This window comes from Naegleria gruberi (genome assembly GCF_000004985.1).
Source record: "Naegleria gruberi genomic scaffold NAEGRscaffold_8, whole genome shotgun sequence".
NCBI classification, from domain to species: Eukaryota; Heterolobosea; class Eutetramitea; order Acrasida; family Naegleriidae; genus Naegleria; species Naegleria gruberi.
In genome coordinates, this window is record NW_003163319.1 from 895,024 (window position 1) to 922,925 (window position 27,902).

The following is a 27,902-nucleotide window of genomic DNA, read 5'->3' on the forward strand; positions in this document are numbered from 1 at the left end:
GGAGGAGTGAATATAGTACAATTATTTTTGATTTGAAGAAATTAGTAATTTTACCCTTGTTAAATTTGCTCTCACAATATAGGTCAGCACATCGTGATCAAATCTCACAAATCCTCCCACAAAATCATCCCAATATTTCACACTAAAGTCTCTTGTTGGTAGATCTGTAATTTTCAATCTAATTTTTGCAATTAATAGAGAAGGATCACAATTCATCAAATGAACACTATGATAAATCATCACAGTTTCATCTCTGAATGTGACAAAGAAGGCAATAGGTGGTGAATGCTGTATCTCATCTTGGATTCCTTGTCTTTCTGATAATGTACTTGTATCATTTAAATGTTGATTTCCCTCAATCCTTGATATTTTCATCAATTCATCCTCTTCCATTTTCATTACTTGTCTTCCCATACTTGTTGCTTGACTTGAATTCATCATTAATAATGAATCATTCACTTGTTTTGGTTGTTCCTCTATTTGTGATGATAATATCGATGATGAGGATGGTGTTATTGGCTCATTATGATCGGAATTATTCACATCCAATACTATAATATTTGATACACATTCCACTCCTCCAACTGCTTGTGATAAGGATGCATCTATTGAATGCTTAATTTCATTTCCAATTTTAATTAATTCAGAACTAGCTAATTGAGAATTATTCAATGAATTTGAATTATTACTTTTTTCCTCCGTAGAACTTCTATCAGAGAGTGAACTAGATACATGATGATCATCCATATTAATAATTGGTGGTGATATTACACTTGTCGATTCCGAAGGTATTATTGAAGAAGTAGTAGTAGTAGTAGCAGTACTATTAGATGAAGATGACGATGAAATTAAATTATTCTCATCATTAGTATTATTATTAATAATAGGTTGAGGTGATGAGGGAGGATTCAGTTTCTTCTTCTTTAACAATCTCACCGATGAATGAGCAAATGAAGTGGCAATACTAGCACTTGTAATCTTTTGAATACCTTTTTGCTTTTTCGATTCAATTGTTTGTTGATGATTATTAACAATTTGTTTTGTGTTGTTTTGATTCTTATTAAGAGTTTCAGCAGCAGAATCATCGGAATCATCATCGGAGGAGAGAGTGGTAATTTCTGGAGAGGAATTGGGAAAGTAATCTTCAATGGGTTTGCTGGGTGTGTCTCTCTTGGCTAATTTTCGATTTTTGGTGTACATTTTTTTTTATTGTAATTTTTTAAATATTATTTAATAGTATTATTTAATTTAATAGTTAATGATTGTTTTGATATTTTTGTAGCTTAATGAAGATTTATATGGAATTTTCAAAAATTTTAAAGTGGAATTATCTTATTCTTTTTGGCCGAATATTTCCGAAAGTAGAATAATCTCATATTCAAATTGTGATTAATTCGTTTTCTAAACTGATAGATTTAACAATATATAATCTTTCAAATTCAATGAGTCATTCCAGAATATTACATCCATATTATTAATAATCAATTACACATTAACATTCCACGAATAATACTTTTGTAAAACATCTTTAGGTTTTCGTTGCTGAGCTTCCTCAATTAAATCAAATAAATATTTTGTAAAATTAGGAATATCATTAATAATCATGTCATTCTTCTTATTTACTTTATCAGCATAATAAACTCCATAGGTTTGTTCTAATAAACTTGCTTGTTCCCAAAATCCATTGTAATAAAATCCACCACTTGGTAGAATTTCTAAAACTGCTAATTGTTTTGGTGCAAATCTTGAATTATAAAATGTAGCACCGTGAGGACCAAATATTAATTTGGTATCATTAAAAAGTTTGAATAGACTTTGTAAATTTGGATAATCATAGCTTTCGAATATGATTAATTCTTCATTTCTTCCCCGTTTTTTCAATTCCTTATTCAAATAATCGATTAAAAGTGTTTCATTAATTATTCTTCTTCCAATATTAACTGTATCAGCATCTTGTCTTGTAAAGTAAACTATCTTTCTTCTCTTTTCGAATGGAATTGTAAATTTCGCATTCAATTTACGTAACATTTCATCATAAACACGTTGGGTAGTGAATGGATGAACGAGTGGACTTCTACATGAATAGATTAACTTTTTAGCATGTATAGATTGTTGATGATAATGTTTGTCAACCATAAATGAATAAAATTGTTTGATTACTGGATTGTATGATTGCAATCCTGATAAAATAGATGTTGATCCATTAGGAGATGACTCATCTTGTTGATAAATCATAGCTTGACTCCAAGTTACAGTTACTCTATCAAGAAAATGTTGAAAACTATACGAATCAGGTGATGTGCATAATATTACTGTATCCAAACGTTCATAATCCTCTTCTAATTGTATTTCCACAGTTTTTACATCATTAGGCCCAGTAGTCACTTTAACATTAGGATTTTTGAGATAACTTAAATTATTTGGCAAATGATTATACTTTCTAATAAAGGTTTTCATGGAAGGTTTCGTTTTAAAAAATGGTAAATGTGAATGTGAATCACCCATACATGAACCTGCTGACCATTTATCACTATCAATAATTGCATCAATATACACATTATTAAACACCAATATTTGCCCATTTGTGGAAAAATAAATTGCCCATTCCAAATCAGGTGCCCATTTCATCATTTTAATTCTCTTTGATTTTTCCATCCATTCCATTTTCTGTTCATTATTATAAAACTTTGGAGCTTTAATTTTAAATGAATGATAAATTAATTCAATTCCCCTTTCCAAATTAGTATAATTATTAGTTTGATTATTTTTCATTAGGTAGTGTTTATGTAAACAAGGTGCTGAATGTTCATGCATTCCATTCAGACATTGATCAATTTGAATAGGTGCCCAACTCTCTGATGGTAGTGTCTGTTGCTGTTGTTGTTTATTTACCTTCTTTTTTTCTATTGAAATTTCATTAATTTGCTTATTCGATTCCAATGATGATGATGATAATTTTTTAAATGATGATTCCAATGATGATGATGATACAGTAGGTTTAATTATTTTATTAATCGAAGATGATGAAGGCTTTTTCCATTGATTAATATTCATCATCGGAATGATGACATCATTTGAATGATCATTATCATGATGTGTAAATGATGATGATGATGGAGAAGATGAAGGTATTTTTGTAATTAATAAAAGAAAACAAATAGATAGAAATATGATCGTTAATAATAGGAGGAATATTTTAAAGGTGTGTTTTGTTGAAACATTTTGATGCATTTTTTTGTAATCATCTTTGAAATTGATATCTTGTGTGTGAAAATTCAGATTGTTTAGGATAAAATATTTGAAGGAATGGTTATTCTTTGATTTTGGAAGGTTTGTGAGCTATTCTAAAATAAACTATTCAATATTATGCCTCAAACTTTGAAGATATAAATCCGTCATTAAATAAAACATTCCATTGGCAGCTCCAATCATATCCCTGAAAGCACTTATATTCGAATCTAATATAATTCTACTTGCAGCTTCTCCAACTCCACTCTGTGAATAAATTATAACATGATTATCACATACGAAACCAAAATAATCTCCATTGAAATTATCTCCATTATCATCACCTCCACCTCCATGATTTAATGTAACCAATTGAGTATTACAAAGATAGAAACGAGGAGAATCGTATATACTTTCTTCTGTAATTTGAATTCTTGTAGAGGCACTTCCCTTGTCAATTAAGGCAAATTTAAATAAAACAGTGACAGTTTTAACAAGAATTTCAGTTTCAGATAGAGTACAAAGAATGGAGAAACTATTGTCATCATCATTCGATTCAGTAAATGCCAAAATGTTAGAGCACTCAAATCTTTTAACATTATTCAAATATTTTGGCATTCTCAAATCGAATTGTGAAACTGGATGGGAAATATCACTCTCATGATAGAGTGTCAAATGAGTTGAAATATTACTTGATTGATGACTTGTCAAAATATAGCCATCATCCAAGTTGACTATATGATTAGGTAATGATGGAGTTTTAGTAGCCAAAGATGGATTAAAGGCAGTTCTATGAACGACTACTCCCATTCTATTGATTTCAATGAGACCTACATGGAATGGATTAATTTGACTTGGAGATCTTTGAATATTCGAAACGAAAATTGAAGAACTTGATAAGAGAATATTTCCAAACTCGATTGTGTTTTGATCGTAATTGAAAACAGTCCACATGAGTTGACCATTTAAATAAGGTGAACTCATATTGAAAGCTGAGATTTTGTCCTTATACGAAACATAGAGAATCGATTTGTTATCAATGGCTAAATCGACAATTTCAGTTTCAGATGCAGTACCTGTCATTACAACAGCCTTTCCAAATGTTTCATAATTTTTGGAAGTGTCAATTTTCAAAACGTACCAAATCTTATGATTCCAAATTCTTGGCAGGTACATGAAACTTCTTTCATTATCCATAATTGATCTATTCTCATTCAATCTTGAGAAATTCTTTGGAAATTCAAAAGACGAAACCATTGTTTTCCCACCACTCAAAACATCAAATGCAATTAATCTCTCCGAATGATCCACTAAATTCCAATAGACACTTAATATCTGATTAGATCTCTCATCAAGAATGATTGGAAAGGAGCTTACATCCACCCTATTTACCTCTGGAAACTTTCCAATAAATTCAGCATGATGTCGAGTCATATTGGCAACAAATCTATTTCTCAATCGAGTGGCATCTCGTTCATTCCAGGAAGCACTTACTGTTCCATGCATCATCATTATGATAATCATGAAACAACACAACACAATGAACATGCAACCGTGTGCATGTGGTGAGGTACTCTTCCAAGTACAACCTTTGAGCAACATCATTTTCTTGAATATTCAAGTAGTAACTGTTCGTGTTGACAATTTTTTTTTGGCATTGTGAAAGAAAATCAGCGAAAAAACAATGAAAAAGAGGCCGCAGAGGTAATGTGGATGAAAAGAGAATGTTTAGTTTTTAAGGGGTTACCATTCGAGATGTTTAATTGGAAGCTTCGAACTTGTTTACAATATTTTTACAATTATGTTAAAAGTTAAATATATTCCTTGACACTCTAATTTCTTAAAGTGTTGTAATTGTGAAATTGATCTTGGTTGTCAAAAAATGAGTCAATTGTATCATGACACTTTATATTGCATCTTGGAATTTGTTAATATTCGAGATGGTGTTTCTATTCTCTCTGTTTCAAGATCGTGGCATGAATTGGATCGATATGAAATTGTGTGGAAAACATTACTTTCGAATTGGTTGAAAATTAAAATTCATGACTATTCTAATCTGAAAAAGAATATTGGAAAGAGTGATGAGAAATATTGTGAAAAGACATTAACTTGCCTTCGGAAACTATACAAACAAAACATTGAGAATGAAAAACAAGTGAAAATTAATTTTATGGGAAATGATTCGAATAATGATCAATCAATAATGAATAATGGAGAAGAATATAAGAAATTAGTCCGTTCTGCGCTGTATTCAGTGTTTCGTGTGAATATGATGAATGGATTTGGAGTGTTGGTAATGAAAAATTTAGGGGAAAATATATTGGAATTTCAACATTCGAATGTGTTTGCTCAATTCCACCTCGATCAGGCAAAAAAGTTTATTCTCAACAAGCCAATCAACAAACAAGAACTCACACTGGAAGAATCAGAGTATTGGAATAGATTCTCTCCTTCTCTTTTAAATTTCTGTGTTCAAAGAAAGCAATTCGATATTTGTAAAATGTTGAATAATTTCAGGCCAACTCTAAATGATCGTCTTCTACCAAAGCTATTGTTTCAATTTGATGAGAGAGAGAAATTGGAAGCTATTAAGAATTATATTTTAAATTTCAAAGATCAGAATGGATACAATCTCACTCCACAACTTTCTGGAATTGTTATGAATTTCAAGGTCACAAACATTCTAGGATTTGAATATTTAAGGGAGTGTGTAGAGATTCTGTATCCTGGCAATTGGAATCAAATATTGGAAAACTCTGTCAAGAGTAATCGATTGGAACTGCTCTCTGAAAAGAAAATTGGAAATGTGGAAGAATTTGTAGAGTTTTGTAAAATTGCAGAATTGAAAAAAATTGAACTTTATATGGCTCCCAGGTTTTGTAATATATTTTCACATGGATTTGATTTTTTGCATGTGCTGTTTAAATGTGAACTGATTGATCAATTTGATATGAAACTCCTTCTTCACAAGTATCAATTCAGAGAGAAGGAAGTGATGAAATTTATTGAAATTATGCCAGATTTTGATCCATATGAATGTGTCCTAGATCATCGAGGTATAGCTCACAACTTTGTGAATACTTTCCTCACAAAACCATATGGTGCCATGACACATTATTTCAATAATTACTTTGACAAATATCCAAAATTTAATCTTGTACAACTAATTCACAAATTGAATGAATTAGATGGAGGAAATAGGCCTGATTCATACTATGATGAGTATCTTAACAAATTTATAGCGTCATTATTTGCAGAATTTGAATTTAATTGGTTTGAGGCTATTGATGCCATTACTATTTTGGGAAAATTCATCACTCACTCACTCAATATTGAATGTCTTGTGAAAATTTGTGAAAAATATAATGATTGGAATCCAGAAGAAAGAACATGGAATGTTGGTTGTTTTAATGCCTTCCAAACTTTGTTGGAAAACGTGCATTGTATCAATTACAATGGTGAACATATTCCATTCGTAGAGTATTGTAAAACATTCTATCAAAATTATCAATATTCTGAATTGGATAAAGATATTTATTCGAAAGATACTTGTTGGAAAGTGGAAAATAGGGAAAATCTTGCAAAACTATATCATACAGCTCTCAATTTAATTCACAAACTCAGTCCACAAGATCAGGAGGACATGGTCATTTATACAAAAATAAGATCCATACCAAGATATCGAAATTTTACAACATATGAAACTCTGTACAGGGACGAAGATTTATAAAAACAGCAACAGTTCAATAATTTGATGATGGAATTTAATCTCCTTCTTGGAATTATTCAATTGATATTTTGCAAACTTGAACATTTTCCTTGTGTGATGAAATTCTAACAGTTGAAGTATATCTTTGCTCATTAGGTCTCATATAATTGAGGAAGAAGGTACACAAAACGGTTGTACCACCTGTCAAGCCCTGAGAATAATTCGAATAATAATTGGTGGTTGCAATGTAATCACCTGGTTGGGCTTTCTTAATCATGTATTCCTCAGGTCCATAACCCTCTCTGAAATCTCTAGAGACCAGACCTTTAATTCTTGTATTGGGATGACCATAGTAGGCATGTTCTCCATAGGGCTTTGGTTCTTCAACATGTAGATCCAAATCTACCATATCTGTATCCCATGCCATACTAATACGGATATCGAGATCAAAATTATAAATCAAACTTTGGTCAACTATTGGCAAATTTGGATCTTTGAGAAGGAGATGGTTCATTTCCAATGCAACTGTGAGTTCAATTTCAGAAAAACGTTCATCCCATTTTCCTACAATTACCTTATTGAATAATTGCATGGCTTCTTCATACTTTCCTAATCTTTCCTTAATGAGAGCCAAATCTCTGAATGATTGAGGTTCGAAAGAGTTGATTTTCTTGACCTTTTCGAATATCAATTCGGCTAATTCCAATTCATCAGCTTGATCCAATCTATATCCAACAATTCTGTATAATTGTACATTTTCCAATTCCAATTCAACAATATTGGATAAAATTCTTACTCCAAGAGTTTTGTTACCTTGTTTGGTCAAAAAGTAATCAGCCACATCCAAGTAGAAAGCAGGAGAGTCCTTATATTCTTTTCTCTGGTTTAAATATTCAATGTAAGGATCTTGGGCTGTGGTGATAGCTTCGTAATATGTTGCATTTGGAGTCCAAGGAGTGATAGTAATGGAACCTTCTATTGGACTGGATGATGAATCAGTTGTACTTGTAATCCTTTTACGTTTGCTACTAGTGGGAATTTCATTTTCTCTTCTATCATCACTTATATCATAACTTCTATCATCAGAGGTTTGAGAAAATCGAGTTCTTCCTAGCAAACTTCTCTTTTTCTTGCTTTGAATTCTTTTAAGAGTAGCCATGTCAAAATTTACTCTATGCCAATCAGTACGAAGTTTCCATTTTTTGATAAATTGCTTTAGTTTTTTCTTTTCCTGTTTTTTTGTGGAAGACTCGTTTCGTTTTTGAGATTCAAAGAAGGACTCTCTCCACTTTGGCAGACTCTCTGGTGGAACAATATTGTATTTAATGTACTGACTCACTGATTCGAGTACGAGAAGAGAGGTTGATTCAGTGACAATACTGAACTCTTGACTAGTTTTTCTAATTTCATCCATGAATAGATGGGAGAATGAGGAAAGAGATTGGATTTTTTCCTGAGCCCATAAATGTGGAACTATGGCAGATTCTTTGGAAACTTGTACCCTAGTAGTTGGAATATTAATTTCCTGTGTTTGAATAATCTTGGATCCATATTTGAATGTGACACCAACTGAAACTGTTGGATTATTGAAATTTTTGATTTTACCAAATAGGTTGAAAACTTCTCCTTCTTTTACCCCAACTGGTTCGTGTGGATAAACTTGTTCCATATCACAACTCTCATAATCAGCTACCAAAAAAAGTAATTGATTCTTTCCAATTATTTCCAATATCTTTTCAATACTAGTTTCATTTGCATTCAAATAAGCTCCTCCCGATTTCACTGCAATATTTTTCAACAGTTGACTGTTTGTAATTGCAGAAGTGTTTAAAAAGAATACTGGCTTCTCAAAAGTGCATTTGGGTGTCAGCTCTAAACCAAAGTTGTGAATTCCATTTGTGAATGCAATACAATAATCAACGTTGCTACAGATCAATTCTTCTCCAAATAGCTTCATATTAGAGGCACCATCATAGACTACGCTGTTTTGAATAAATAGTAAAAGAGATTCTTTTGAATTAAATTCTTGTTGGTCAACTATGGTATTACTAAATAATGATAAGGTAATAGGACCATTTTCTAATCTATTGAGAATTAATTTCAAGAGATTTACATTTTCCTCATGTTGATCTGATTGACTGAGCGAAACATCCCAAATTATTTGAACCTTATTTCCAATGCTCTCTAATTTTAACTCTTCTGGAATTGCAGAAACAGGAAGTGAAACCATAAAGTAGTCATTCTCAGTAGCTAACAAAATATTATCAGTGCTCTTTACCTTTCTTACCAACTCAATTGAGAAACCTGTTAAGCTTTTACTCAAATCACTTTTTTCCAATCTTTGAATGTTTGAATTAGAACCAGACTTAATTAACTTCTCTCCATTTTCCATTTTCATTACAATACTGGAATCGAAGTCATGGATGGCACTCTCATTAAACATGAATTCAACATTAGCATCTCTCAAAAGATTAAATTCTTGATACGAAAGTGGAAACCAAGCAGAGGCGGATAATTTGTTTCCATTTTCAACAATTTCTTTCATGATGATTTGATACTTGACTCTAATGGTCTTATCTTGTCCAAACACGAGAGGATAAACTCGTGTTTTGAAGCAATTAGAATTGTCAACCTTCTCGGCAATTGAAACTTGTTTGTGAGATCTCACTTCAGATTCGAATATCTTTTTTGAACTCTCCTTCTCCACAGGTACAGCATCAATCAATTCTCCATCCACTTGCATTGCAAATCCAATAACAGATGCACCATCCGGAAGTGGCATGATCAATTCACCTCCTAAATCTCTCTTAGAAACTTCATTTCTAAAAGTCATGGTCGAAACTATTTGTACAATAGGATAGATAATATTACATTGAATCTTGTGCCCAACAATTGGTAAGATTGTCGAAGCCTTGTCAGAGTATTCTTCACCCACTCTCACATGAATAACCTCTCTTTTGGAATGTGTCATTTTTTTTTGATTGTTTTTGACTGATCACACTTTTAGCCTTTTTATTCACTACAAATCTAGGGTGAAAAATAGCTTTTTAGCTTGGTCAATAGAATTTTCGCTGGAGGGGCGGATCCACTCGACAAATTGTCGACCGCTCTCTATGGTTTTGAGATTGTTCCAAGTTCGCTATTTTCAAAACTCTTGCAAAATTAATTTGTAGTGGGTTGAAGGTGATAGGAAAAAGTTATGATCGAAATGCTTTTTGAAATTACATAATTTTTCGTTTTTTCTTATTTGGTGTAACATTGAATCTCTCAAGAAAAGGAATTTAACTTTCATGAAACGCTGTTATCTGTTCTTTTGAGATTGTTGATCAATTTGTTTATTGATTTAGTACAGGCAATTCCGTTGTAAGAAAAACCATTATATAAGTATATTAATAAGACCAATTAAGGAATAGTTATAACATGTGGAAATCGGGCGTGGTATAGTGGTAGCATTCCAGACTGTCACTCTGGCGACCCGGGTTCAATTCCCGGCGTTCGAGTTAAAATTTTATGCTGTTTTAGTTTTTTAGAACTTTTCATAATAGCTACATGTTCTAGACATTATAGTATATATGTGCTTCAATTTTCAAATTTTGGTGTTTTGTTTTTATTGAGATAATCACCAAAGTTTGGAACTCTTTTTTTCTATCACGAACTCGTGTTCAAGTTCCAGCCATTAACACACAGTTTACAAAAAAAATGACTGAAAATCCACCTCTCATCATTGATAATGGTTCCTCTCTCATGAAAGCTGGTTTATCTGATGATGATGCTCCATGTGCAGTCTTTCCCACAGTTACTGGACGACAAAAAGTTTCCACCCTCATGGTTGGAATGAATAACATTGACAAGACGTTCGTTGGAGATAATACATTTGGACTCAGGAGAGGTATAAATGTGTTCTATTATCCAATTGATCGTGGATTGATTACTGACTGGGATCAAATGGAAAAGATATGGGATTACATATTTAATTCTGAATTAAGAGTTGCTCCAGAGTATCATGAAGTATTATTGTTAGAAATTCCATTAAATCCAATGGAAACTAAAGAGAAAATGTCACAAAGCATGTTTGAAACTTTTAGGGTGAGAAGTTTGTGTTTGGCAAATCAATGTGCCATGTCAATGTTTGCAAGTGGTAGAATGACAGGTATAGTGTTGGAATCAGGCGATGGTGTTACCAATTCAGTGCCTATTTATGAAGGATACGCACTGTCACATGCCACTATCAGAGTTGAATTAGGAGGTAAAGATCTGACAGATTATTTGAGGAAAATCTTAATGGAACGAGGATATAATTTCACCACAAAGCATGAAACTGAAATAGTAAGGTATATGAAAGAAAAAACTGGTTGTGTTGCTAGTAACTTTTTGGAAGAAACAATATCAGAAATTCCTTATGAATTACCGGATGGAAATATAATTCACTTGGAATAGAAAGATACAAAACTACTGAGATATTATTTCAACCAAATCTTGTTGGAATGGAGGTTGGTGGAATTCATGAAAATATTTTCACTTCTATTAGAAAGTCTGATTTAGATATTAGAAAGGAATTGTATTCGAATATTTTTCTTTCGGGAGGATCGACATTGTTCAATGGAATAGTAGAACGATTGTATAATGAATTGAGGGAATTATCTCCCTCCTCAATGAACATTCGAATAACAGCACCACCAGAAAGAAAGTACACTGCATGGATTGGTGGTAGTATTTTCTCCAAATTATCAACCTTCCAATCGATGTGCATAACCTTAGAGGAATATGAAGAGAGTGGATACAATATAATTCATAGAAAGGGCATCTTTTGAGACTGCCAGGTTTCCAGTCCATAACAATAAGACAATAAATGCCAGTAAGCATGATCCTAAGTCGTTTCTAATTTCAGGAATGAAAACAAAGGATAAGAAAATTACAATGATTGATTCAAAAGTTAAAAGACTACAGCACCACAGGTTCCCAAGTTGTCTCCAACCTCAGTACTGATGTGGCTCGACGATGCTTAACTTCTCAAATCGGACGGGATGAGGTGTATTCATCGTGATATGGCCGTAGCCATTCATTACCTTAATACAATGAATATAAAGAATATTGAAAATCTCCGAAAGCAGTAAAAGGGACTGTGTGATTCTATTTCAATAAATATTGTTTTTCATTTTGTAATTTTAGACGGGAAGCCTGCCAGGAATATGGCGACTATCCCGCTACAGTCTTTGACTGTATGAACAGTGAAGGCAACGAATCTATTGATTGTTGGTTCAGTAAGTTTGTTGTTTAGAAAAGCTTGCTACGTGACCATTTATTTATCACCTTTGAATTTTATCTATTTAGAAAGAGAAACTTGTGGTTGATCAATAAACCTTCAAATTTCGAATTTGAGTCTTCAAATATTTGCTCTCACTTTTTCTTAGTTGAACTTCTTCATGAACAGGATTTACCTACAAACCTGCGGCAAGTGTTTATTTCCAAGACAAAATAAAACCCTAACTCCAATACAGTGCAATGAAGATACTAAATGTTTAGTTGTAGTGCTTGTTCATTCTGCTCGAGATTAGCTTTGAATACACAATCACCATGTTGATTAATAAAAGGAAAGTGTTGATTCCAATCTTAATAGAATTTTATAGATTAGGTTGTGTACGGCGTAATTGTAATATTTTTTTCTTTTAATTGATAAAAAGTTTAAGGTACCAATCTGCATGTTCACAAATCCCCCATTCACAAACCATGGCTGGTTAGGAATGCAGCAATCATCTATGAACGAGGAAACCTACAGCGAAGCATGTTTCCAGTTCGATATCATGCTCAAGATATGTGACTACAGAGTCTTCATCTTGGTTAACCTCAAAGGTCAGATTGACTCAAAAAAGTCGAGTTTATGTATTCCTACAGAAAAGATCCTGTAGAAGTACAGTCAATGGTTTTATCAATCTTGCCACTAGGAGGTAGATATATTGCCCCAACGAGGAGAGGAATTGGAGATGGAAACTTATGGTTCGATTTATAATAATAAAATTCCTCATCATCAATAAAATATTTGAATAAGATTTTTTGCTGTAATGTTAGTAGTAGGGTGAGCGTGCAATAAGAAAGCTGTAGTAAGGCGAGAACTTGGGCGGTAGATTCATTGGAATTTCAACTGCTCAACTTCATGTTGTTATTTGATGAGTCAACAAGTCTTGAGAGCAAAACAAGCCAGGATCGAAATAGTGAATCGATTTTCCAAGTTTGACCTGTTGAAAGAGAACAAGGTAAAGAGCAGCTGCTCACCACAAAGTTGTATGTTGTTTGGTTGTTGTGTGCGACTGCACAATTCAACCAAGGTATCTAACGTTCTTGTTAAATTCCGTACGTTACACAAAACCAACAAACTTTCAACACTCAAAAAAATTAATTTAATCCACTATCACAATGACCGATCCAAAGGACCTCACTGAAACTGAAGAAGTTGTTGAAGAAGAAGAACAAGAAGAAACAACAACAAAGAAGGCTGTTCCAAAGAGAACTAGAGAAGAAAAGGACGAAGAACCAGAAGAAGAGGAAGAAGCTGAAGCCGAAGTAGATGAAGACGACGAAGATGATGAAGAATACGTCGAAGAAGAGGAAGACGATGAAGATGAAGATGAGGACGAAGAAGACGATGATGATGAAGATGAAGCTCCAAAGAAGAAGAGAAAGTAAACTTGCTCACTGATCAATAGCTTAATTCCACAATTTTCAACAAATCTCTCTCCATACAACAACCTACTCTCATCACACTTTATTTATATACCTAAATTGCTAAACCTCTCTACAAATCAACAAGCTTGTATTGTTGATAGATTTTCCTCTCTCTAGATTCTGCTAGCTAGTGAAACCACTCCTCACTACTACAACAATATCCCTAAAATTAGAGTAAATTTAAATATTTACCTGTTCTTTCAAAGTGTGTAATCTTCTCTCAATGATATGTTGGTACAAACGGGGAACAAGATTGGTAATAATATTGAGCATCCAATGGTTAGAGCTCTTGCTATCAAAAAGTAGATAATAGCTTTGGTTACTACTCCCAAGAACAAGGACTTTTAACATCATTACGAATTGCTCCTCTTATTGACTTTGTCCTCCTGCCAATAAATGGACGTTCACTTGTCAATCAACAAAAAAACGCGAAAATTAACATTCCACATAACAATGAGCAATAAATTCACTGGTGTTTTTCGTAGATTGTGGGAATCCCCAATAGGTTTGTATTCTTTGTTCTCTTCTTGTTGTTAATGATCATTAATTATAACTACAAAACTGAAAACAATGAAAATTTACGGTAAAAAAAACAATATTTTGTTACTGTTATACATGATGACGATAATGATGATGATTGTATTTGCTCATCTGCTCTGATTTAAATTCATTGATTATTGATGACATTGAAATTATTATTATGGTGAACATCTACTTTTTACCATTGGCCATGTTGATGATAATTATTATTATATTAATTGGAAAATGTTATATTCTATTAACAATCATCATTGATAATTATTCGGAATAATATAACAATGTGGATATTTAATGATGATCAATAGGAATGAAAACTACTCACTTCTGGGGTCCAGTAGCAAACTGGGGTATTGCCATTGCTGGTTTGGCTGATTATGACAGACCACCAGAACTTGTTTCTGGTCCAATGACTTTTGCTCTTGCAGCCTACAGTGCAGTTTTCATGAGATTTGCCTGGATGGTAAAGCCTCGTAACATGCTCCTTCTTTACTGTCACGTTGTTAATGAAGGTGTTCAATTGTATCACTTGACTAGAAAGGTTAATTATGAATTGAATAAGAAACCAGTGGATGCTGCTCTTTCCACTACTGATTCATCAACACCACCACCAACTAATGTTACTGAAAAGAGTAATTAATTTGAGGAATTTTTTGGAATAAAGGTATTATTGATTAATAGTATTATTCATAATGAAATACCTCAATAATCTTCATTAAATCTTCATCACCAAGTAGATCAGTCAAACATTAATGGCAAAATCAAATTGTAATGATTACCAAAATGTATGGAAACAACCAATGGGTATTAACCTTGGTCATAACAAGTGTTGGTTTTCAAACATTATTTAGGCTGCCAACATGGCAATTTAATCCCTCATTCTTATTAAGACATGACAAATGACACTTGTTGAGGACCTATGACGCTGCCGACCAACAAATGTTTGAACTCCTCCCGCTTCAGTACGAAGCCATAAAATAGAAAAACAAATACCATTAACACGTTATCCTTTCGTCTCATAAAGGAGCAGAATCCTTCAGTATCATCATTTAGTCTTCATACTACTGAAAACAATTAGAAAGTTGCTAATTAACAGAGTTTCATTATCTATTTTCGAATATTATTATTGTTCAAACAAAATGTCAGGAGATAATGAAGGGTTTATTGAAACCCTACTAATCAATCTCTTCACAATACCAATAACAACAATAGCATCATCATTCCCTCATCACCATCACCAACAATATTCAACTAATCATGTCATGACCATAATGGCAAACGAAACCTTTCCAACAATACTCAATAATAGTCAAACAAGTAATTCTACTTCCAATCGAACGGATTGTTCTCCCATTCTCTTCAACCTAGGCAAATGGAGTACTGAGAAGGAACCAAAGTTTGAATTTGGTTTATGTCCAGATTCAATCATCACTCCAATATTTTCATCAATTTTCCTTGCTCTCTTTCTTGGAATTTGTTTAATTTCACTGATGGGAATGATATGGAAGAGAAGGAATGGATTTATACATGCAAGAAATCCAATTTACATGTTCATGACTATTGTGGCTGCATTGATATTCATTGGAGGTAATGGATTGCGATTCATGATTGGACGAAAGCTATTTCCCTGTGCAATTTATACTGTACTGTTTTTTGTATTGCCTCCACTTGTGAGTTTACCAACAATTTTGAGATGTTTGAGATTGTTTTTCATGTGAGTTTTAATTGTTTAATATTATTAATATTATTTAATTAATATTTTGGTTTATTAATGTTTTTTTCTGGAATGTTTATTGTTACTGGATGGATTAATAATAGGTATAAATTGAATTTACAAAAAACTAAATTATTCGAATTGAAGAATATGGGAAAATCGAATCAAGCTATTCAAACAGGAGAAAATGTAAATTCACAAATTCAATCATTTGAAATGAATGTAACAAATAGTCAAAATAATTCATCATTAGGAGTTGTGGATTCGAATAGTAATAGCTTAACTATTTCATCAAGTGAAAAACAAATTTATGGAAATGAGGATTTAATTCACAGAAGGTCAAACATTACCGAAATTATCAATAATACCAATCCTAGTACTACCATTGATCCAGAGAAGGCCATTGAACTCAATGCTAAGAGTATTGATATCAAGACAGCTGGAGTTTCACCAATTTTGAAATCTGTCGATAATCCAAACGGAAATGTGGATTTTTCAACATCTCATTATTCGAATGGATCTTCAACAATGGAAAACATGTCTCAACAAGATCTGGTTGATTCCTCTCCAAGACTTTTCAAAAACAATGACAATTTATTTGATGTAGATGTTACAGAAACAGATGATAGTGATTCGTATTCAGATATTGACAGTCGATCCACTTGGGCATTTAGAGATTTATCTGATTTACAATCAGAAGTTAGAAGGTTTCAAATATTTACCTTCATGTCAAGTTACAAGTTTGTTCTCATTCTCTATTCTACATTTGTCATTTTCCAAATAGCTTTGTGGTTAATTTTGGGAGGTGTTGAGGAAGCTCTCTTCTCCAACTCACTAAGTCATACTGGTGAGAGAATCTTTCTTTTGGAAGGTGGAATGCTTGTTTTTGATAGAGGATGTTCAATGAGCACCAAGATGGTCCTCATCATTGCAGGAGAATCAGTTATTTACATTATTTTTGAAATTGTAGCACTGATATTATGTATCAGATCAGACAGAGACACATGGAGTGTGAAAAAAGAGGCCATTCTCATTATCATCTTTCAAGTTATAGCAATAATTGCATTTGTAGTGACTGGTTTAATTGATGAAATTGTTACATTGACAGATTACTTTATTCCATATGGGTATTCACTCATGACCTTTTCACTTGTTGAAGTTTTCACTACTGTGCTATTGCCAGTTGTGTATGCAATAGTGAGTGAGTATAGGAATTTAAGGAGAATGGATACAGAGTTTGACTCTGAGTTGGAACAAGTTCTACGTAATAGAAAATCATTCAATAAGATGTTGGACTTTGCACGTCGAAGTTATGCACCTGAGAGTGTGTTGTGCTATCGAGATATTCAGAGATTTAAAAAGTTGAGAGCTAACAATCGAAGAAAGATGGCTCATCACATTGTAAATTCATATCTAACGAGTGGATCTCCTTTGGAATTGAATATTGACAATATTATAATAAGAAAAAAGGAATTTTCTGATAGGGTTTCTAATACCAATGAAAAGCTTCCAAGAGACATGTTCAATCAGATCCAAGACCATTGTTTGGTTGATATGAGAGACATTTTTGATCGTCTGAGATCTTCTGATAAGGAGATTTACCAAATGATACAAGATTGGAGGATGAAGCAATCAAAATTAATTAACTGAATTTGATTCAATCATTTATTGTAACAACGGTTATTATGATTATTTCAAAATATTAGTATGGCAAATTGACATAAAAGAAGTTAGATATCAGCATCAGAATCAGAATGTACCTGAATAGAGAATGCCATATCTGAATCAGTAAATACTCAAATAGGATTTTGTTTGATTTTGAAGTTGTTTCTCGACGATATAAAAGGTTGACTTGGTTCTGGCTTAATTCAAAACAATAATCAGAAAAAAATGAAAAAGATTTCAATCATTATTCTTTTAGCATTGCTATTGTTGGCAGTTATCATTGGCATTGAATGTCAACAAAATCAAGATCCTTACTCTTATGACACTTATGGTTATGCTCAACAACAAGGAGGACAACAACAACAACCAAGTTCCCAACAAGGTTCTCAAGATCAACAAGGTTCACAAGACCAACAAGGTTCTCAAGATCAACAACAATTCGATCCAAATCAACAAGGTCAAGTTGATCCTAACCAACAACAACAACAAGAAATGTTCGAACAAATGAGCTATGGTTACAGAAGACCTTATAATTATAGACCATACTACAGACCATACTATAGACCTTATTATAGACCTTATTATAGACCATACTACAGACCATATTATAGACCATATTATAGACCATATCATAGACCATATCATAGACCATACAATTACAATCAATATGGAAGTCATGGTGGAAATTATGGAAAATATTAAATTGTTAACAATAAAGAAGTGTGACCTTTGTGAGAGAATATTGAAACCTTTTTATCTGCTGGACATGAGTTGTTTTCAATCCTTTCATTTCTTGAACAATATCTAATTGCTTGTTGGAGTTCTTCGAATAATCTGTCATGTCATTGAAACAATGCCTCTGCAGAAAACTTTGAATATATCTCCAATACAGAACAATTTTCAAGTGCTTAATGGTCTCTTGTACCGTAAAGTCCTGAGAGATGTGGTCTACAACCATGGCTATTAAGTTTCGTCAAAAAGTTTGTTATACCACATGTTGCTGTTTACACTACTATAACAATTTATTCATTGAGTTGGAAAAGAGCCCAATCTACTCTTGGTTGAATGGTCTTTCCATCTTCCATCACATTAGAAATCATGTGTCCAGCAAACATTTCAGTCTTATACTCTGTGCCATTATCATCGACCAAAATTGGAACATTGACGTATCCTCTTGGAATATCTTGTGAGTCAATCTTTGGCCATGCACCAGGTTGACAATCTCCTCTCCATATTCCCTTCTCTGAAAATACACAGAAAGTTGTAATCCATCCACCCAAATAACGAGGACCTGATCCACCGCCTGAAATGTGAGCTACTCTATTCCACCACTCCTTATTGGGATTTCCCTTGATTGATTCTACAAAATGATCCAAAACAGGGAATAACAAAGCAGACCATTGTTCCATATATCCTTCCTTTGTGTCAAATTCCAATAATCTATTAGCTCTTTCTCTAATCTTAACCCAGTCCTCAACCTCCCCCAATAATGTAACACTTGGCAAGTTACAACACAACGAAAACTTGTAATCAAAGTAATTCTTCATAGCAGCCATAAGGACCACTGCTCCAACCATCCTATCATTCTCAGTGGTGGTAGTAAAATCTGGCATGACCCATTCTCTTACGCTTGGATCCTTAATATTCTGTGCAATTTGATTGGTCATATCCAATGAGAGGGAAACATAATCAGCCGAGAATAAATTACCAGAACCGTAGACTGTTAGCTGTTTCTTTCCATCAAAGTCTACAAATTTGCCTCTCAATTCTTCTGACTTTCCATTCACATAATTTGAAAATTGAGTACAAATAGCTAGCCATACATCATCAGGTTTAATGACCAAATTATGGTGATAGGAATAGGCTTGAACAGCACTTTTTACAAAAGAGTTTGATCCCAACTTGATCATGGATTCATCTATTTTACCAAAACTTGATGTAATCGGTTGCTTTACATAAACTTCCTTTTCTTCAGGAGTCTTTGAAGAGGAATAGTTTCTCTCCTTTCCAGGAAGAATTTGTTCAGGTTTAAAGGCTTGTTGGGGTTTGGAAACATTTTCAACCTTCACCTCTGTAACTTGGAATGTAATGGGCATTTTTTTTCGTGTTGTAATTTTGTTCCTCGTTACTGTAAGGTGGAGTTTATTAATAGGAAAAGGTGTAGCTATTATTTGGGTTGAACAACCACACACAGGTATTGTAGAGTTCACCTTTGGTGAACCACTCTTATGATGAACTCAGCTCAATTAGCTCAATTGAATTGTAATCTAATTGTTGTTTGTCCAAGTTAACACTTAGTAAAATACAATGTTTGTAAATACTGTATATAATACAAATGTGGCATTGTATTCTTGATTGACTTCCTGTTGAGCCAATGGTAGGTCTAATTCAAACGCTTTGACCAGGTCATTACAAGTGCAATGACCATCAAATTCTATCCTATAGTTGAGAGGAATCTGAGATATCAGGATGTAATCTACACTGAAAATAGCCATCGATTCAAAGGCTTGCCAGGGGTGACTTGGGCAAAATTAATTTGTAGTGCAAGGTCAGATTTCCAAAATTGATAATTACAATTATTGAAATACTCAATGAAGTCTTGACTGTAGTAATTGACGTTTCTCTTGGTTGGAATGATTTCTTACTGTGTAGAATTTGTTGATTGAACTGAATTGTTCAAAGATTTGAGTTCTTTGACAATGTCACCAATTTGCTTGTTGGAGCTCTTCAATCTTTCGAATAGATCTGTCATGTCGTTAAGGCAATGATCTTGGATGAGTGCAAACAAATTGTGTGAAATATTTGGATTTTCCTCAATTAACTTTTCAATTTCACTCCTCCTTTCTTCAATTTTGCTAATATTCAATTCTAGTGGAGCACCAGCAGTAAGGTAAGCCTTCAAAATGTGAGTGGCTGCCTTCTTTCTGTTTGCCTTTCTTGCCTTTTTAAATCTCTGTATATCTCTCCAACACAAAACGCTCTCAGTGCAATAACTTCTTCTTGCAAAGTCAAGTAAGATTTGATAGGTCTTTTTGTTTTTCAAAACCTTCTCAATTCCTGTTTCTTTCACAGCTTGTTTCCTTTCAGTGTCATTGTTGGATTGTGAGAGCTTGCTCTTTCTGTCGCTGATAAAGGCATACATGGCAGGCATTCCAACACACATAATAATTTCAATCAGCTCATAAATCCATAACGCCAATCCAGTTGGAACCAAATAGTCCAATAACTTTTCTGTAATATCCAACATGCCAACAACTATAAAAATGATGGCAGCTCCAACCTGAACAATGATTAGAAGGAGTGTTTCTCTCTTAATTCCCCATGTATCTCTATCAGCCATAACTGCCAAGATGAGGAATACCAATTCTAAGAAGATGTAGACCAGTGCATGGACACCAACAATCAAGACTGTTGTAGTAGTGAGACCACAACCTCTTTCAAAGACAAACAGACCACCATCAAAGAGGAATAATCTCTTTTTGTTTGGATCTGTACTTGCATTATAAGTCACCTCCTCAACAATTCCTAAAACTACCCAAATTATAACTCCAACAAGGAATGCAATGGCATAGGTGGAAAGGATAAACTTTTTGCTGATGAAAAAGTTCAGAATGGCCAATTGTTTAACTTGTTTTTTAACATCACTAACTTCCTTAAATTCACTCATATTCCAAGTTGAAACGTCAGCTTGTGATTCAGAATCTCCATCAGTTGTTGAATCATCCCAATTTGGAGGATCGAGTCCAATATCCTCATAATTGTTAGGATCAAAGTTGTTAACCACCTTGTGAATTTGTTCTTGCCTTCCTGCCATGTCTTCCAATCCAAATATTTTAGAGTCTGATTTTTTCAATTCCACCTCAGTTTGTTCCTTTAGCTGGTTAATTGGTACAATGCCATTCGGGTTTGTCACTGATGTAGCACCAACAGTGCTGTCTTTTGCTGAAACATCAAAAAGTTTCATCTTTAAAAGATTAATCTTGTACATGAGATAAATTCTCAACATTCTGAAAACTGTCGGTAGCATTACAGCTGGAGGTAATGTAAAGAAACTAAAAGTAATTATACCACAAGGGAATATCTTTCGTCCGATGATTATTCTCAATGTTAATCCAACAACAAATACGAAACCAGCACATAAAGTCATGTACAATGATGTGGGATCTCTTGCCATAATATGTCCACTCTTCCTCTTAAATATCACTCCTGTTGTTGTCAAAAAGAAATGTCAACAAACAATTTAAAACAATAAATTATTGAAACTTTACCAATTGCACTGAAAATAACACTTATTATATAAACAATCACAAAGGTCAACACCAAAGCAAAACTAATATAAGTATCAGGACACAGCCCATAATCAATTGTGCCATTATTTCCCTCCCGAGACCATCCTCCCAAGTTGAATAATATAGGATCACATGCAAAAGCACTACTATTAGTTGAATTCAATAATCCAATGAATGGACTTGTATCATTTAAAATTCCTCTTCCAATCATCCACCCATTGATATTCTCCCGAAGGAACACCTCCAGAGCATCTTCCATTAATCCAAAGTGTGTGGGTTGACTTGCTGGCATTTTTTTTTGATAGGTTGGCGCGGTTTTTCTGTACAGTGCGATGACATTGAAATGAATGATAAAAGAGGAAGGGTTTTTTGTTAAAGAGGAATTTTCATGTATTTAATTTGTAAAATGTTTTTTTTTATTCGAAACAGTCTTCTCGTTTGTAAAGTACATGTATTAAGAATTGCACACCTTGAAATGTTTACTAGTTAATAAAATTAAATTTACAATAATATTAATTATATTTAAAAAAAATGTTCAATAGATTTCTTGGTGGTGGATCCTCCAATCATCACCAATTGCCACCAAACAACAATAACACAAATAATAATAACATGTTGGCACCACCTCGTAAGAGATCTTCATCCTCCAGTTCTGATCAAACAACAACTCTAACCACTATTATTCCGAAGAATATCAAACCTTTACCTCCAATGACTACCTCTCCTACTCTGATTGATACTACCAACAACATCAGTAATTCCTCCTATACAGCATTCAATTCATCCTCCTCACAACAACAATCCAGTGATTTTAATAATACAACAAGAATTTATTTATCTTCATCATCAGGGAATAGATTAATATTAATTAAAAATTTAAATCAAATTCCATTGAATGGAAGGTTTGTTTTTAATGATGAGGAGAGTAGGAGATTGATAGCTATATTCAGGACAAAAAAGAATAAGATTTATGCTATTGATGAATATTGTTATCATATGGGAGGTCCTTTGGAGAAGGGTGATATTGAAGATTTGATGGTGAATTATAAAGATAGCAAAACGAGGAAACATTCATGTGTAGTGTGTCCTTGGCATCATTATTATATTAGTTTGAAAACTGGTGAATCATTCTATTTGGATATTGATCATACTTATAAATCAAAGGGACAAAGACAACGTACCTATCCTCTGTATTATAATAGTGAAACGATGGATTTGTATTTGGAATTGGATTCGAGATTGGAATTGAGTTATTCACCAACAGTTAATTGTACTGGTTGCGAGAGTGATAAAAATCCTATTAAACCTTTGGATTCGGATCACTATGTAAAAATTCATCAACAAAAGTATTCTAATATTGAGAGTAGTAATACTAAACCTCATAGTGTTGTAAATTTGAAAGAGTTGAAAGAAAAACGAGAATTGAAAAAGATTAATCCAGATATTGATTTTCAAATCAAAAAGGAATAATAAGAACGAATTCAAAACCTCATGATTTATTAAAATCAAACTTGATCTGAAAATGTTACCGTTGGATTCATCAACGTTAACGTAGATGTGGAATTTACAAGATTGGAACTTGTTGCGGAGGTATCTAACTTGCTTTCAGTATAGGTAGATGCTTTTTTGTAATTCTTTACAAAATCTGAGATTACATTATTAGAATTTTTCAATCTATCAAACAAATCTGCCATGTCATTCAAACAATGGTCCTGCACAGCTTTGAAAATATCAGTTGGAATTTTGCCATTGGTTGATTCTATTTGCTTCACTTGTTCAAGAATTTCGGCACTTTTGAAGGTAATCTTTGGCATGTTAAGTTCTAATGGAGCACCAACGGTCATGTAAGCATTGACAATGTGGTTTACTGCCTTTTTCCTCTGACTTCTCTTTGCCTTCTTGAATCTTTGAATATCTCTCCAACACAAGACACTCTCAGTGCAGTAACTTCTTCTAGCAAATTCGAGTACAATTTTGAACATTTTACGATTTTTGAGAACCTTCTCTAAGCCACTTTCAGATTCGGTATTTTTGGCTAGTTTCTTGTCAAATATTATGGAACGAATGACTGGAATAGTGACACACACAATTACTTCAATGAACATGTACCCCCACAAAATGAAACCATATGGGAAATAGGCATCTGTAACAGATGCGATGAAATCAATATTAGCAGCAACTACAAACAAAATAGCACTAGTTAATTGAATAACAATCAAAATCATAGTCTCCCTCTTAATTCCCCAAGAGTCTCTGTCTGCTGTAAAGGCAAATATTAAAAATACCAATTCCAAGAGAATGAACAAGATTGATTCTACAGAAATCATAATGGTAGTTGTAGTATTCATACCACAACCGTGTGAAAATAGAAGAATACCACCCTCATTCAAGAATATTCTCTTCTTGTTTGGATCTGTACTTGTATTGTAAATTGCTTCCTCAGCAACACCAACAATAAGCCAAATAATTACACCAAATAAGAAGGAAAGAATGTAAATCACAGTAATGAATTTGACACTGATTAGGAAATTGAAAATTTTCAACTTTCTCAATTCTTTTTGCACATCTGCCAAATCCTTATATTCACTCATATTCCAAGTTGAAACGTCTGCTTGTGAATCATTATCAGTATCAAAATTACTTTCATCATCATCATCTGTAACAGTATTTGAAGTAGTTCCATTAATGGAATCAAGTTGAGGTTCATATTCATGATTTTTTGCAATTACTCTAGAGAGACGTTCTTGTCTTTTCACTATACCATCCTCTTGTCCAAAGAATTGTTGTTGTTGGGTTCCACTTTGAGTTTCAATTGTAAAATTATCAATTGCTTGTTTCAATTCAATATTACCTGAAGTGTTATCACCTCCTGTATTTGTAGTACTGGTATTTTGTAAATTAGTCGGTGATTCGAATAGTTTAGTTTTCTGTAAATTAATCTTGTACATGAAATATGCTCTCATTAATCTGAAAATAGTAGGTAATGTCACAGCTGCAGGAAATGTGAAAAAGCAAATAGTTAACAAACCACAAGGGAATAACCTTCTCGAGATGACAATTCTCAAAGTCATTCCCACAATGAAAAAGAAAGCAGCACATAAAGTAAAGGCGAGATAGATTGGACTTCTCGCTTCGACGTGACTGGACTTTCTCTTCCAGAAAACACCTACACCTGTCAATAATACAGTAATTATATATACAATCATAAATGCTAGACATGTGGCAAAGGCAAAATAGGTATCATTGCAGAGACCGTATTGAGATGTAACGTTCATTTCACGAATCCATGGCGTACCGATGAGAGAGGAATCACAAACTTTAGTATTATTGGTGGTGAAATTTAATGTTGAATTATCTGAAAGCATGGAGAATGGTTCCATTAATGAATGTTGAAAATATGAATTAATCAGGAGAGCTGCGATATTGTTGGATGGTGTGATGGCATATTGTTCAAAGAAAGGAGAGAGTTGCTGACTGTTGGCAACTTGAAATTGTTGCAGAGACATTAGTTGTTTTTTTTGCTGTGTATGAAATGTTGTTAGACAGTTCTGTAGTGCGAAGAGATTCTTTCTTTGGTATTGACGTGTGAGGTAAATGGTCGCAGATGGTGGTCAGTAGGGCTCTTTGTAAGGGCAGTCATTTAAAAGATGCCCGATGTGAAACATAATCAAATGACAACCTCAATTAAAGAAAATTATGAATAACAAATGATAAGTTGAATAATGCCATTTTAGTGTTTGGTAATTTGGAGTCATACTCATGCAAGCAATTTTCTTAAAGCACCCCACTCCACAACAAAATTCACTTTCAATCATATTATTTTGAACTCGACACAAGCATTGGAGGTCTTACTTATTAAAACTTCGACTGGGTTGTCAAGTTGCAGTGTCTCTTTGCATAAGAATATGGACATTAAGGAGGTGTTTAACTCTTACATCCACTTTTCAACTAATGTCTTACTGGAGTTGGTCCCTATAATTCTTGCTGGTCAATAGGCTGAGAGAATTTGTTTCAAATATGAACGGAGATTGTCCTTATTTCTAAAAAACAATAATTGAAAAAATAAGATCAACTTTTTCTTGATCTTTGATAGTGTTTGAAATCATATTTTACTTATTTGGACAAGTATTTGAAATATATGAAATCTGATGTTCATTCTAGTAGTACGAAAGACTTGGCAAAGTACATGGAGAGAAAATTTACACAACTTGCATTCCAAATTTGGTTTGTTTTACAAGTCAACGAGAACAGTGAAGATAATGCACTCCAGCAGATATGGTTCAATTATTAATAGTTATTGGTGTTGCCTTGTTTTTGCCCAGTTTGGTACTTAACCTGTTATCCGAAATATTTTATTCGAAATCTAACTACTATTGTTACCAATAAACTGTGATGGTATGTACCCTTTACAATATTTCGTTTGATTATCGTGTTTCCTTTCACTTGTGTTGTTTCTAATTTGGCAACCAACAAATTTACCAATTCAAAAAAAATGTTTGCAAACCGAAACCACCTTTTTGCCATCTCTACAAGTAAACTCACAGAGGAACCAAAGAGCAACTCTCTCTATCACGATTATGTGATGCAAACTGGATCTTTATATTCTTATTGTGCACTTTCTCCGATAAACAAGTCGAATGTGAAGGAAATTCGGTCGAATGAAACAGATTATGTGATGGCAATTTCTGATTCTTGCCACAATCAATATTCATCTGTTTTAACTTATTATTCATCATTTGATATATTTTCTGATGCTGCCGTCGATTCGGATATTCTCGCACAAACATTTTCTAAAAGTAATACGAAACTATTTGATCCAAGCGAAAGAATAATCAATGTGGAAATTGCATCACAGAAGAAAATTGTATTGACCAATATGAAAATGTACATTGCTCAACAAACTGATGAGACTTTAAGTAATGGTGTAGAATTACCACAATTACAAGTTGGTGATCAAGTGAAATGTGTGAGAACTAGTTCTAGAACTGAGTTCTTTTTCTTGCTAACTGGTAAGTATTGATTATTCATCTCTCTCATTTAATTTTATGGAAATTTAATTCAATTTATGGATATTGTTTGTTTAATTATTTGTTAAATTATTTGTTAAATTTCGAATATGTTAAAGAAATGGGAAAGGTTTATGTTTATGGAAAGAATAGCAGTGGAGTATTTGGATTAGGGACAGATCATGATATGAACCTTACTAAATTTACATTCCACGAATTTTTATCATCCCTTCCAAGTCCAGTTGTTGATATTGAAATGGGCTACTTGTTTGCTGTTGTGAGATGTAAGAATGGTGATTGTTATGGATGTGGATACAATTGCTATATTAATGTGGGTGCTGAAGGAGATAGAACAGTTGATTTGAATCATTTTACACTTGTTTCTAAATTGCAAGGTCGAGTGAAGAAACATGCTTGTGGAAGTTTTCATTCATTGTACTTGACTTTTAACAATGAATTGTATGGATGTGGTTTAATGACAGAGTAAGTAGTGTTGTGTACTAGTTGTGTTACTAATATTGATTTTTATAATGATGATTAGTGGTCAACTTGGAAAAGTGTGGGAAGATCAATATAAGAATACTGACTGTGTCAATTTGGTAAGAATTCAGTTTGAGAATGCGTCCCATTTCAAATCTATTTGTTGCTCTGGATATTCCTCCTTTGCTCTTTCACGTAAGTTTTTTTTAAACAATTAAAGTTTACATTGAACTATTCCACACCATTAGAAAATAATGAGCTATTGCATTTTGGTAAGAGTAGTAGTAACGTGAAACATCATAGTATTCTCCGAAAGACTGAACACCTCACATTCGTTCCATTATTTAATGCTCATGAATTAATTGGAGATTTCGGAAGAAAACCAGATGAAATTGTAGATTTGGCAGTAATGAAAGGAAATGATTTATATTGTGGAATGATTATGTGTAGAGAAGGAATTCAAAAAGGAATAATTGAAATGGAAAATTATTTACGGAGATTTGCTGTGCACAATGGAGCCATGACTTTGAGTGATGTCACTTTGCATTTCTAAT

General features: G+C 33.2%; 14 protein-coding genes and 1 non-coding gene across 15 annotated transcripts; 8 read left to right on the forward strand and 7 right to left on the reverse strand.

The window, feature by feature from the left end:
- Window positions 1-21: 21 nt before the first annotated feature.
- On the reverse strand, window positions 22-1,200 carry NAEGRDRAFT_64066 (uncharacterized protein; the record flags this gene model as incomplete). The annotated part of the gene is made up of 1 exon (XM_002680936.1): window positions 22-1,200. The coding sequence occupies one exon, from the start codon at window positions 1,198-1,200 to the stop codon at window positions 22-24; it is 1,179 nt and encodes a 392-aa protein (XP_002680982.1).
- Window positions 1,201-1,485: 285 nt separating this feature from the next.
- On the reverse strand, window positions 1,486-3,054 carry NAEGRDRAFT_46820 (uncharacterized protein; the record flags this gene model as incomplete). Its single annotated transcript, XM_002680937.1, has 1 exon — window positions 1,486-3,054. The coding sequence occupies one exon, from the start codon at window positions 3,052-3,054 to the stop codon at window positions 1,486-1,488; it is 1,569 nt and encodes a 522-aa protein (XP_002680983.1).
- Window positions 3,055-3,354: 300 nt separating this feature from the next.
- On the reverse strand, window positions 3,355-4,833 carry NAEGRDRAFT_64068 (uncharacterized protein; the record flags this gene model as incomplete). Its single annotated transcript, XM_002680938.1, has 1 exon — window positions 3,355-4,833. One exon carries the CDS (start codon window positions 4,831-4,833, stop codon window positions 3,355-3,357), a length of 1,479 nt encoding a protein of 492 aa, XP_002680984.1.
- A 277-nt stretch (window positions 4,834-5,110) lies between these two features.
- Window positions 5,111-6,958, forward strand: NAEGRDRAFT_46822 (uncharacterized protein; the record flags this gene model as incomplete). The annotated part of the gene is made up of 1 exon (XM_002680772.1): window positions 5,111-6,958. One exon carries the CDS (start codon window positions 5,111-5,113, stop codon window positions 6,956-6,958), a length of 1,848 nt encoding a protein of 615 aa, XP_002680818.1.
- Window positions 6,959-7,010: 52 nt separating this feature from the next.
- NAEGRDRAFT_46823 (uncharacterized protein) lies at window positions 7,011-9,770 on the reverse strand (the record flags this gene model as incomplete). Its single annotated transcript, XM_002680939.1, has 1 exon — window positions 7,011-9,770. One exon carries the CDS (start codon window positions 9,768-9,770, stop codon window positions 7,011-7,013), a length of 2,760 nt encoding a protein of 919 aa, XP_002680985.1.
- Window positions 9,771-10,366: 596 nt separating this feature from the next.
- Window positions 10,367-10,437, forward strand: NAEGRDRAFT_t131. The gene has a single exon. It is a non-coding gene; the product is annotated as a tRNA-Asp (tRNA).
- A 199-nt stretch (window positions 10,438-10,636) lies between these two features.
- NAEGRDRAFT_44350 (uncharacterized protein) lies at window positions 10,637-11,748 on the forward strand (the record flags this gene model as incomplete). The annotated part of the gene is made up of 2 exons (XM_002680773.1): window positions 10,637-11,300; window positions 11,375-11,748. The coding sequence occupies 2 exons, from the start codon at window positions 10,637-10,639 to the stop codon at window positions 11,746-11,748; spliced, it is 1,038 nt and encodes a 345-aa protein (XP_002680819.1).
- Window positions 11,749-14,498: 2,750 nt separating this feature from the next.
- NAEGRDRAFT_5530 (uncharacterized protein) lies at window positions 14,499-14,732 on the forward strand (the record flags this gene model as incomplete). Its single annotated transcript, XM_002680774.1, has 1 exon — window positions 14,499-14,732. A coding segment is annotated over one exon (234 nt), but the record flags the coding sequence as incomplete, so codon positions are not given.
- Window positions 14,733-16,058: 1,326 nt separating this feature from the next.
- NAEGRDRAFT_46825 (uncharacterized protein) lies at window positions 16,059-17,558 on the forward strand (the record flags this gene model as incomplete). Its single annotated transcript, XM_002680775.1, has 1 exon — window positions 16,059-17,558. The coding sequence occupies one exon, from the start codon at window positions 16,059-16,061 to the stop codon at window positions 17,556-17,558; it is 1,500 nt and encodes a 499-aa protein (XP_002680821.1).
- A 240-nt stretch (window positions 17,559-17,798) lies between these two features.
- On the forward strand, window positions 17,799-18,275 carry NAEGRDRAFT_64074 (uncharacterized protein; the record flags this gene model as incomplete). Its single annotated transcript, XM_002680776.1, has 1 exon — window positions 17,799-18,275. One exon carries the CDS (start codon window positions 17,799-17,801, stop codon window positions 18,273-18,275), a length of 477 nt encoding a protein of 158 aa, XP_002680822.1.
- A 320-nt stretch (window positions 18,276-18,595) lies between these two features.
- Window positions 18,596-19,483, reverse strand: NAEGRDRAFT_31237 (uncharacterized protein; the record flags this gene model as incomplete). The annotated part of the gene is made up of 1 exon (XM_002680940.1): window positions 18,596-19,483. One exon carries the CDS (start codon window positions 19,481-19,483, stop codon window positions 18,596-18,598), a length of 888 nt encoding a protein of 295 aa, XP_002680986.1.
- A 731-nt stretch (window positions 19,484-20,214) lies between these two features.
- NAEGRDRAFT_64076 (uncharacterized protein) lies at window positions 20,215-21,747 on the reverse strand (the record flags this gene model as incomplete). Its single annotated transcript, XM_002680941.1, has 1 exon — window positions 20,215-21,747. One exon carries the CDS (start codon window positions 21,745-21,747, stop codon window positions 20,215-20,217), a length of 1,533 nt encoding a protein of 510 aa, XP_002680987.1.
- A 646-nt stretch (window positions 21,748-22,393) lies between these two features.
- Window positions 22,394-23,332, forward strand: NAEGRDRAFT_64077 (uncharacterized protein; the record flags this gene model as incomplete). Its single annotated transcript, XM_002680777.1, has 1 exon — window positions 22,394-23,332. One exon carries the CDS (start codon window positions 22,394-22,396, stop codon window positions 23,330-23,332), a length of 939 nt encoding a protein of 312 aa, XP_002680823.1.
- Window positions 23,333-23,367: 35 nt separating this feature from the next.
- Window positions 23,368-25,368, reverse strand: NAEGRDRAFT_64078 (uncharacterized protein; the record flags this gene model as incomplete). Its single annotated transcript, XM_002680942.1, has 1 exon — window positions 23,368-25,368. The coding sequence occupies one exon, from the start codon at window positions 25,366-25,368 to the stop codon at window positions 23,368-23,370; it is 2,001 nt and encodes a 666-aa protein (XP_002680988.1).
- Window positions 25,369-26,354: 986 nt separating this feature from the next.
- Window positions 26,355-27,901, forward strand: NAEGRDRAFT_64079 (uncharacterized protein; the record flags this gene model as incomplete). Its single annotated transcript, XM_002680778.1, has 4 exons — window positions 26,355-26,871; window positions 26,988-27,351; window positions 27,410-27,543; window positions 27,597-27,901. 4 exons carry the CDS (start codon window positions 26,355-26,357, stop codon window positions 27,899-27,901), a joined length of 1,320 nt encoding a protein of 439 aa, XP_002680824.1.
- Window position 27,902: the final 1 nt, after the last annotated feature.